The sequence below is a fragment of the Salarias fasciatus genome, chromosome 7 (assembly GCF_902148845.1).
Source record: "Salarias fasciatus chromosome 7, fSalaFa1.1, whole genome shotgun sequence".
NCBI classification, from domain to species: domain Eukaryota; kingdom Metazoa; phylum Chordata; class Actinopteri; order Blenniiformes; family Blenniidae; genus Salarias; species Salarias fasciatus.
In genome coordinates, this window is record NC_043751.1 from 19,969,974 (window position 1) to 19,980,066 (window position 10,093).

The following is a 10,093-nucleotide window of genomic DNA, read 5'->3' on the forward strand; positions in this document are numbered from 1 at the left end:
TGTGGAGAGCTCAGTTTACACATCCAAAGAATGATATCCAAGACATCCTCTAAGCTGAAACGCCTGTGAGTAATAAAAATATGCTGTAGTTATGCTAAAATAATCACAGCTACACCTGAAAAGATAAGTTAAGATCTGCAGACAATTGTCCCGACAAATGGTTTGCTCTGTAGAGTGGTGCATGCACACTCACAGAAACTTTTCAGTTATTTCTACACTATACTTACAAACTAATTGGTTTAATTTAGTTTTAAATCTTAGGAAAATCAGACATATGTTTTTATGGAATCTAGCATTCAAGTACTGTCCCTTTGACCTTGAAGAAAATTAACCAGGAAAACTCAAACAGACTCAATATAGTTCAGTTTTTATGTGTGAAAAATCTAAAATATGGTGGTTTCATAGTTTAAAGGAAAACATAAGCTTGTAATTCTCCACCAGTGAGTACAGACAGACTTTTCCCCCCCCATTAACTGCTGTCACGTGATTAAATACAAACAGACCCAACAAACATCACAACACACACACAGTGGAAAAAAAAAATCTCAGCTGTATTTTGTTATCTTCACATTACGTGAGCCACATTTTAAAAAGACAATTTATTAAAAGGTCCCTTGATTGGCCTTTTCCGATTAACATAAAAAGGTTAAATGATACTGCAGCACAAACACAGACCAAACTATTTGATAAAGATCACTTCCTCTCCACTGATTCGGGCCAAGAAGCTGGTCTCTAAATCTGTACAGTGACCCTCAATCACATGCAGCACATCCTACGCTCTCTGCTAAGAAGTGGGAAACAGAAGTGAAGCTCTGACGAGGTCGCAGAGAGAAAACTTCAGGAACAATGAAACGATGATGAAGCCTAATATTGTTACAGTGACACAGTGTTCTGACACAAATAAATCTCATCAGTCTAAACAGCGGACCAGCCCAGGATTTCCAAGGCTAAAGCTTTCCTTCATTACTCCAAACGATCACCTTTGGAATCTAAAGACACGCGGAGAGGAGGTCTGCCTCCAGTCAGGAATTCAATATCTGGAAAAATAAACTCAAAAAGTCACACTAAACGCTGAGAGCTGTACTGGATGTGGTCGAGGAGGCCAGAAACAGACTCTTCTTGAATGTGAGAGACTCGAGTGACCGAGCGCTGTGACAAAAGTGATTGAGGTGAAGCCACAACGGAGAGCTGGAGTCACTGTGCAACAGTCTGCATGGCTTGGCGAGTTTCCTCCGTCTCCACCGAGGCCTCAGCCTCCGCCGACGCGGCGTCGGACTCATCCATGTCGGCCATGTCACTGCTCCCGTCTTCCAGGGAAGCGCCAACTTGGGCTCCCTCGTCCAGCGTGTTGATTTGTGAGGCTGCGGCGTCTGGGGCTCCAGTGTCTGCGGCGGCCTCGTCCTGAGCGCCCGCCTCCAGATAAACACGGTCCGTAGCCGCTGTGTCCCCTGCAGGAGGATCCGAGGCCATTTTGTCTGAGGCCGCCTGGCTGGTCGTCTCCACGTAGAAGAGGATGTAGGCCTTGGCCTTCCTCACCGCCTCCTCGCTGCTCAGGGTCACTGTGCTGTCGTTGAAGTGGTACCAGCGGCCCTCGTGGCTGCCATAGGCGGTATAATGCCCGGATCCCACCCTGCGAACACACACATACACACACACACAGCTATATCACAGCCCCGCTGGGCTTCTTACAACAAATCATTTGTTGCTGCTGAAGGAACAGAAATAGATTCAGCTCAGCAACATCAGTGCAACACTGCTGCTTAGAGGCCAACAGTGGAACTGCAGCCCTTTGATTCTTGGCACATCTAATTGCTCTTTCAAGGACTCGGCCTAATGCCTTTCAGCATTTAGTGGCTCCATGAATTTTTAAACTGCAGCTGTCCACCAGGCTTCCTGGGAAAATTGGATCTGAATTGTTTAGTGACTGACTGTCAACGACTGAAGGAGGCCTGAACCCACAGATGTAAATATAAAGACAGACGGGGAAGATTTAATTTCTTTTGTGGAGCTTTTCACAGATCAGCTTTTATCACAGAGAGAAAAGTTTCTGAGGATTGAAACCTACAAACTATTGTCAAACGTGGCTGGCATGGCTAAAAGCTACAGTAAGAGCTAAATAGATCATCACATATCAACTTAAGATTACTCTCCAAACCAGGGGTAATGAATATTGATCAGACTTGTATCCCTGCTATTAAAAAACATCTGATATCTTCTCTCCTCCTCTCAGTTTTTCATGAGTGTCTCGAGAGCGCACAACTTATGTTTTAATGTTGCTCTTTGTTCAACATCCTACTTCTACGATCAGCAATATATTTATTTCCAAACTAAAAATAGAGAGGTTACGGCTCCCACACAGCATCAAAAGATCTGTTTGTTGAGTTGTTTTTTCTTTAAAAGTATTCTGAAAATACCCAATATGTATCCAAAGTGATGTCAAACTACAAAATGCGATTCACAGAGATTCAGCATTACGCCGAGCAGTAATTCATACTGCAGCAGCTCATCTTCTAGAACAGACGAACACCTGGACTGTCATTCGGTAAGGACGTCTTCTTGGCTGAATTAATTCATGACGACTGAAATATATGAAAACAGTCACTTACCCAGATCCGTGATGAACCACTACAGCAGCAAGGTCGTACAGGCAGCTCCCTGGTATCGAGTTCTCCGGCTGTAATCACAAGCGCACAATGGGAAAGTTTTGAAAATCAACCCTGAAATGACAAAATCCTTCTGAGCAGCACAGGTCCCTCAGCCGGACAAAAACTTGAAAGTCAGACTAGTTGAATGTAGGCAGAGGGTTCAAAGCTCTTTATACCAGCTCAAAATGGGGCTCGTTATTTTACTTCACAATGTCTGACCATCACTGATGTTGGAATGAAAAGAAAACGTAGACACTGAACCGCCAGAGATGAATATGCTGAAACGTTAAATTCAACAAAATGTTAGCAAATTAAATGTCATTAGAGCGGCATCTGCTGCGACCCTGAACGCTGAGCGGTCTACTGGGAGTCAGGAACAGGTGTGCATCAGCAGTCAGGACGTCTCACAAAGTCTCAGAAAGAAGCAGCGGCCAGCGGGAGATCCATCACCAAGGAACTAATGCAGGTGCCACCCGGTGATTCCAACAATGAATAATACATCTGCTCGAGCTGCTCCTGCAGCAACAATGTCCATTACTCTTAATAATTCATTTTATTTATATGCTTGGCATAAAAAAAAAAAAAAAAAGCAAACATCAATGTAAACAATGCAGATTTAGCCCAGTCATCAGAACACAGCAGTGTTCCCTTACAGGAGCTTTTTTTTCTGTTTGCATTTCTAAATCTACCGGCAGTTGAGGGAACTTTGTTTGATTACGTTAGCACAGGCTTCTTTTTTAAACCTGCATAATATTACATAATTTGTAGGTTATGTCATCTCTGATAATGAAGTTGATAAACTTCATTATCAGCGTTTATCTTGTGATCTTCCTACAGCTTTTTAGAGTTGCAAAACTAAATCATTCAGCATCAGGACTTAAAGAAACAAGGTTCTGCTGAACTACTATGACCAATATAACCACTTTATGAAATACATTTAACTCCCTGAATCATCCAATAAAATGTCTGCAGAAAAACAAAGGAATGGAGCAAATGTATGTGAGGATATTAAACCTTGGGCACCGCCAGTGGAGCTCAGAATTCTGACAGATTCCCTCCTAAAAGCCGAACCCAGGAGGCACCTGGAGCCTCTGATATGAGCCAAGTTTCCATTGTGATGCCACAGATTCCTCCGACTTATGATTTATTTTCACAGCGCAGCTCACACGTGTGGGGCGGGTCCCTGGTTCAAACAAAGGCGCCCTCCCTCCCCCGCCAAAACAAAACGTCGTAATTACAAAAACTCACTGGAAACAAAAACAAAGCAATATTAAATAAATCAGATGAGCAATGGACCAAAGCTGGTCCAGCTGCTTTCATTACAGCGGGGAATGTAAACCAAAGCCGCATTGGGAGTTTTTACAACCATATAAACATCGCACACTCCGCTGTGGAATGAGTGTGCTCATGGGACTGTTGAGGCTGTTTCACCATATGAGAACTCAAACGTGTTTACAAAATGTACAACATGTGAACAGTGGCAGGAATTCCTCTTTTGCACACACGAACAAAGAAATGCTGTGAGAATGCCGGTGGCATCCTGTGTTTTGTTGGTTTACATATCAGCGCACCTGGAAGAGGACTTCTTAGACCCACTCCTCAAGGTTTCAGTCCACTTAGTGCACACTGGGTTGAAAGCGTTCACACTATACTCAACATGTATTATCATATTTTAACACTGTATTGAGACGTTCCAGCAGAAGCAGGTGTGTGGTCTCTGGACTCACCTCCAGTAAGTAGCCCCTCATGTTCAGGTCTTTCAGTGGAAATTCCACGTAGGTATCAACCTTGTTTCTCAAAAAGGCTGTCCAGTGGAATCGCTTCAGGTGCAAACACAAAACCTATAAACACAGAAAAAGAATAATAAAAAAAAATTCTTACACCATAAAGTTTTTGTTACACTATAATTATTGATGAAGAAAAACTAATGAAAGACTCGAGATTTGCTGCTTTACCTTTGGCAGCTTCTGGATCCAAAACTTTTTGGTTGACTTCTGTCTCTTCTTACACTTGTGGCAATAGTACAACTCTGTTTCATCGAGTTCCTCCAGGTCAGTGAAGCTACGTAAGCAGTCTGAAACAGGGTCGCACAATACGCTCAGCATCACACACTGAAAGAATAATGTCAAAGAACATTTTAGAAACTAACTTCTGTCTGAGTGAAACTCACCACGCAAGGTGCATGTTGGCCCAGGCTCCTGGTCCTTACTCCTCTTTTGTCTGAACTGACTGGGAATGTCCAAAGAGAGATCTGAGGGAGGCACAACACCAAAAGACAGAATTCAAACACCTTGTGTTATCTTATTGCACCCTGCTTCACGTCATTGAATGTAAATACCTCAGTAGATTTTGTCAACACTGCTTTCTGTTGATGAAAGATAACGTCTTACCAAGAAAAGGATCAAACTTCCGAGACTCCGTCCCGCATATCAGGCAGTTGACTTCATTCTGCAGTATGCCACCGAAAATAGACGTGACGACACTCGCAGTGCCATTTCTGTGGAGAAAGTGGAAAAAAAAAAAAAAACCCACAAAGTATCAACTGATGTGTACAAGGTAAAATCTGATTGATGTTTATACAATCCTGAAAATTACAGCATGTACATATTTTCTTTTAAACAATTTTGAGGTATGGTCACCAGATTAATGCCATTCGACTGTTAAGCTGTTCGCATGGTTACTAAAATCAGGGTGTTAATGAGTTAGCACTAGTTTCTCCAGCCTGCTAAACCCAGCATGTATTCTACCTTCAGTCCAAAATGAAAAATATCCGACTATCCGTGACAAAACAAGCTCGCTAAAAACCCAACGAGCTGAACAGAAGATATTTTAAGTGCTTGCAGTGAGTCACTACTGCTGCGTAATGCACAGATGTGGCCAGATTGAAACTACAAATACTGTTCCTTTAAGAAAAATACAGAATATCCCAGATCTGATTCTGCCTTTAACCAATCTAACAAACTTCAATTTACTGATATCTCGAGAAAACTGCATGTAGAAAAGAAACAAAGGGCATAATAATAATAAACGTGTTAATGGAACACTGGAAACTGCACAAAACACTGTCACAGTCCCTCACAAGATGACACATACGCAACACTAAAATCAACACATTAAACAGCGGGATGGACTCACATGGAGCATTTACTGTCTGTGGTGGAGACCCTGATTTCGTCCTGGGTGGAGACTGGGTGCGACGCCCCGTTGCGTCCGTGCTGGAGCTCCCTGTGGAGGTGGTCCAGCAGGTACCGCATGAATTCATGGGCATCCTGCTGCTGATAGCCCCTGTTCACAAAAACAGTGTTGTGTTGCAGTTCCATATTAACTCAGAACAGGCAGTTCCTGTTGTTAATGTGTTTTGAGAGCTTTGTGTCTGGAGTACCATGTACTGAAATTAAGGATAACAAAAGGGCACAGAAGGAAAAAAAAATACTATCAATATACCTGAAACTTGGCATGATTTTCCAGATGGCGTAAAACAGGGAGTCTGGACTGAAGGCGGTCTGGTTGCCTTGCCACAAGGAACAAAGGGTTTTTCTGAACTCCTCCACCAAAGATCTGGTCAACAACAAAACAAGAGTTACCACGTTGCCTACTCAACTTTGCAAACTGACTTATGTTGCACTGCAGGACATCGGTTCTTTCTCTTTGTAATTCTGTAGAAAAATACACCCGACTGCTTTAAATAAATAAATAAATAAAAAAATAAACCCACAAAACCAACTCCTGCATAACAGCATTTGCCGACAACAGACTCGCTTCTTTCACTATCATGATTCATGCCCACAACCCCCCACCTCCTCCAGAAGAGGGCCTTACACAGTGGTGTCCCCTTGGCTGCGGGTGTGGTACATCCTTCTTCCTGCCGTCTTACCGCTGCGCAGAGCCACTGCTGGCAGCTCTTTGAAATAACAGCTGAACTGCTCGATGTTGCTGTCAAAGAAACACAGTTTATCAGAACATGTTCTACACCTGGAAGTCACTTCACTGAGGCAGGAAGCCACATTCACTCATTATACCATGAAACTGTTGAGAGGTAGCTGGCATTGTCATGTAAAAGATGAATTAAGGCCAGATACACTTAAGTTACTCTCAAATCAAATCATCACATATGTAGTTGAAATCAAATATGCTTAATCCTTAACAATGGTAATATTGAAACATCTGTATTGTCGTTTGGTGGAGAGATTGCGTGCTGGCTGGGAAACCTGGCCTTTGTGTCTCATTTCCAAGCAGCCAGTGTAATCCCCCTGACTGTGCCCCAGACTATATTAATAAAGGATGACTGCTTGTGGGGCCCGGGCTCAACGGGGGCAGAGCTCCCGAGTCGTGTGGCACACCCACTGCACTGCCACATGCCTCTTCCTCAGCTCAGAGCCCGCTTTACCTGAGGGACTGCAGGATGGCATTCATGAAGCACGTGTTTCCCAAGTTTCGAAGGCCTGTGGCGACCAAAGCCGCCCCGTCCTGTCAGAGACAAGTGATCGCATCAAGATGTGGACACATGGAGAGTTGTGGTACTGGCAAAATTGGGACGAAGCTGCTTTAAAGTTACCATTAAAAGACTTTCTGATAGTTACTTGGCTCTCTGAAGACTAGCCGTGACTCATTTAATTGAAGCTCTGAGCCACAGTATGAATACAAACCCGTTAAAGGAAAATTTGCTCACAATGCCAGTTTTCACGTCTTACGTACATTGTCTTTTAACAACTTGCTGTCTGTCGCTGGGCTTTCTTGTAGTTTTCTTTTTCGCTGTCTGTCACTCATCAGTGCTGGACTGTGAGGGAACACAATATATTATCACAAACTGTGACTCACATCTTTATTATTGGAGAAACGTCAAAGCACATCACTCCTGCAATATAAGACTGAACACACAGGTGGAAACCTTATTTTGGAGCAAGAGTACTTACTTTTCTAGACTCTGAAGATGCTCCCTCACTTTCTGAACCTGTCCAAGTTTGGTGTCATTAACAGCAAAGTCATCACATCTGTAACTGTAAAGTAAACACAATTTATCAGCATTAAAATACAAATTATACATGAGGCACATAATTACACATATTGATGTGAGTGTGGCTGAAGTGGCTTGATCCGCATAATTATGCATGGAACCGTTTATAATAATCAGAATAACATTAAAGGTCTTACAAAACCGACTGATTAAAAGGTATGTTGTTTCCCTCACCACTGATGAATAATAAATTAAAGCATGACAAAGGCAGGGATGTTCAACTCATTTCAGCTCAGGAGTCACATACAGCCTGATTTGACCTTGCATGAGTCGGACCAGGAAAACGGTAGTGTGATAATCTTCAACTACAGATTTTTCCTTTTTTTTTTAGTGCATTTGCATAAAAAAGTGTGTTTTTAAAACCTCATTAAGTCAAGCATTTCAAAAAAAGATGAGTACAAACTCAACGTAAAACAATTTTCAACAATGCTATCTGGTGCAAAATTCATGAAATGGAAAGCTAATGCTACTTCAGTGGCATTAAGGTGCTCAAAGTGTTTTATTACTGATCTCTTGGTTCAGTGCTGTGTTAGTCCACTACTGTCTGTAAGCCTGTGAGATCCCCAGTGAAAAAATCAGGCTGGAATGGATTCTCTGATGGGCCAAAACTGGCCCGTGGTCCATATGTTTGACACCGCTGCACCAAAATGATTCAATGAAACCTAAATTGTGGACAAACACTCACCAAAATACACTGTGGTTGCTGCAGTCCATGCAGACAGAGTGATGGGTCTTCTCTTTATCTGGTTTCTCCCCCTTCTTTAGAGTACTGCCAGGGACTTGGCTGTCTTCAAAATGTTTCTTTGCATGTCCATTGACATATCTAAACAGAGAAAGAATACAACACGTTGTGAAACATTTGAACATAACTTAGCTGAAAAAAAATAGCATATATAATAGCATAATAATGTGAATGAACAGCAGCTTACCTTCCACAATGGACAGTCAGACAGGTAAGGCAAATCCATGGACTTTTATTTGACCTGCAAACTGAACATGAAACACAAAAAAATTATGTTTAATAAAAATGATTGATATGTCCGATGAGGATTTGTACCTCCAAAAGGTTAAACAGATAAGGCACCCGGAAGCCGTCATTTGACCCCCAAACCACTGCTGATTAGTGATATCTACAAATGACACGAGTTTCACAAAGTCAGGGGTAAGGGCCAAGGAGTAACACATCAGGCAAAAAAAAAAAAAAAAAAAACTTAACAAGAAGTCTAAACTCCAAAACGACAATTTAATATCACACCCTGCACATCAAGCGCCGGGGTAAATGTAAAGGTTCGCCTTTGTCCCCATCCACACGTTTCAATGTCTGAGCAGAAGCTGGGATTCTGGGATAAAATCTTTGTTTATAACGTTGAAGGAGGATGTCACTGGTCTTACCGTTGCAGCACCACGAAGACGGAATACCGCCGGGGAGCCTGGAGGAGTCAATGGCACAGCTTACATTTGAGTTCAGATGAGGGCACTCCATCAGTTCACAGCTGTGAGGACGTCAGTCAGCTAACAATACAACTCTAACTGGACCAGACCAGTTAACAATAGTTAGCCAATTAACCCAAACTAGCTAGCTAAGGTTAGCGGACCAACTCCTGCTGACCGAGAGGCACGTTTTCCTCTCTCTGCTCGCTCCAACACGTTGGTTGATAACAGAAAGTATCACGGAAGCTACGTCCACCGGGGCATATTGAAAGATAAAAGATATAAGGTTATGACTGGGTGGGAAAGGCAGCAGATAACTGCTGGCGCTCCCCACAAACAAATGGAAATAACTTAAGGAAGTGACGCAATGTCTGCCGGCTCGGCCGCTCGCCAGTACAAAGATGAAACGACTCGGAGAAACCCTGTACACTACTTCCGGCTTCGTTTTCAACTTGAGGAAGTGACGGCTCTTGCATGTTTGCGGCCGCTCGACAACACAGAGATGAAAAATATCGGAGGTTAACATCTCATTACTTCCGGCCTCGTTGCACTTATGATCACTTTCACTGAATTTACCCCTGCAGACAGTCAACAAAATATTGCAAGAATTTTTAAACTGAGAACCCCTCAAAGTCCGATGATGCAGTCGTTGCAACTTAGTTCAGGGTAAGATATATCTGTTAGAAAGTGCTGAAATTGTAAACCATATCGGATTTATTTTAAATATTTTAAAGAAAAATTATCACAATGCAGGTGTGGCTTTTTTTGTTATCTTGTTTTGGGGATTCTTCTGCATTTAGGCTTTGATAGTTGAGTGTTTCAACTTGTAATTTTTTCAATGTGGGGTTTGCATGGTCTTCACGTGCTTGTCTCCGCAAAAACATGCACGTGAAGTCAATTGGTGACCCCACATTGTGAGTGTGGGTATGGTGAAGTAGGCACTGGTTTTCAAATGGTGTGGGTGCAGTTCCGCTACCATCCGGCAGGGACTGCTGCAGGTTCT

General features: G+C 42.7%; 1 protein-coding gene across 1 annotated transcript; it reads right to left on the minus strand.

Moving 5' to 3' along the window:
* Positions 1-530: 530 nt before the first annotated feature.
* On the minus strand, positions 531-9,490 carry usp3 (ubiquitin specific peptidase 3). Its single transcript, XM_030097081.1, has 15 exons — positions 9,052-9,490; positions 8,589-8,649; positions 8,345-8,482; positions 7,559-7,642; positions 7,341-7,422; positions 7,033-7,112; positions 6,465-6,578; positions 6,090-6,203; positions 5,781-5,930; positions 5,036-5,142; positions 4,816-4,896; positions 4,601-4,719; positions 4,373-4,486; positions 2,607-2,674; positions 531-1,630 (listed from the first exon to the last, which is right to left on the minus strand). Exons 1-15 carry the CDS (start codon positions 9,140-9,142, stop codon positions 1,195-1,197), a joined length of 1,839 nt encoding a protein of 612 aa, XP_029952941.1. The 5' UTR covers positions 9,143-9,490; the 3' UTR covers positions 531-1,194.
* Between the last annotated feature and the right edge of the window lie 603 nt (positions 9,491-10,093).

Bases quoted from the DNA above. Each gene is read 5' to 3' on its own strand.
- usp3 (XM_030097081.1), bottom strand. From the start codon at position 9,142: ATGGAGTGCCCTCATCTGAACTCAAATGTAAGCTGTGCCATTGACTCC. The intron at 8,650-9,051 runs GTAAGACCAGTG...TTTCATGTTCAG, and splicing joins GTCTTCGTGGTGCTGCAACG to TTTGCAGGTCAAATAAAAGT. The intron at 4,897-5,035 runs GTAAGACGTTAT...TGCCTCCCTCAG, and splicing joins GAAGTTTGATCCTTTTCTTG to ATCTCTCTTTGGACATTCCC.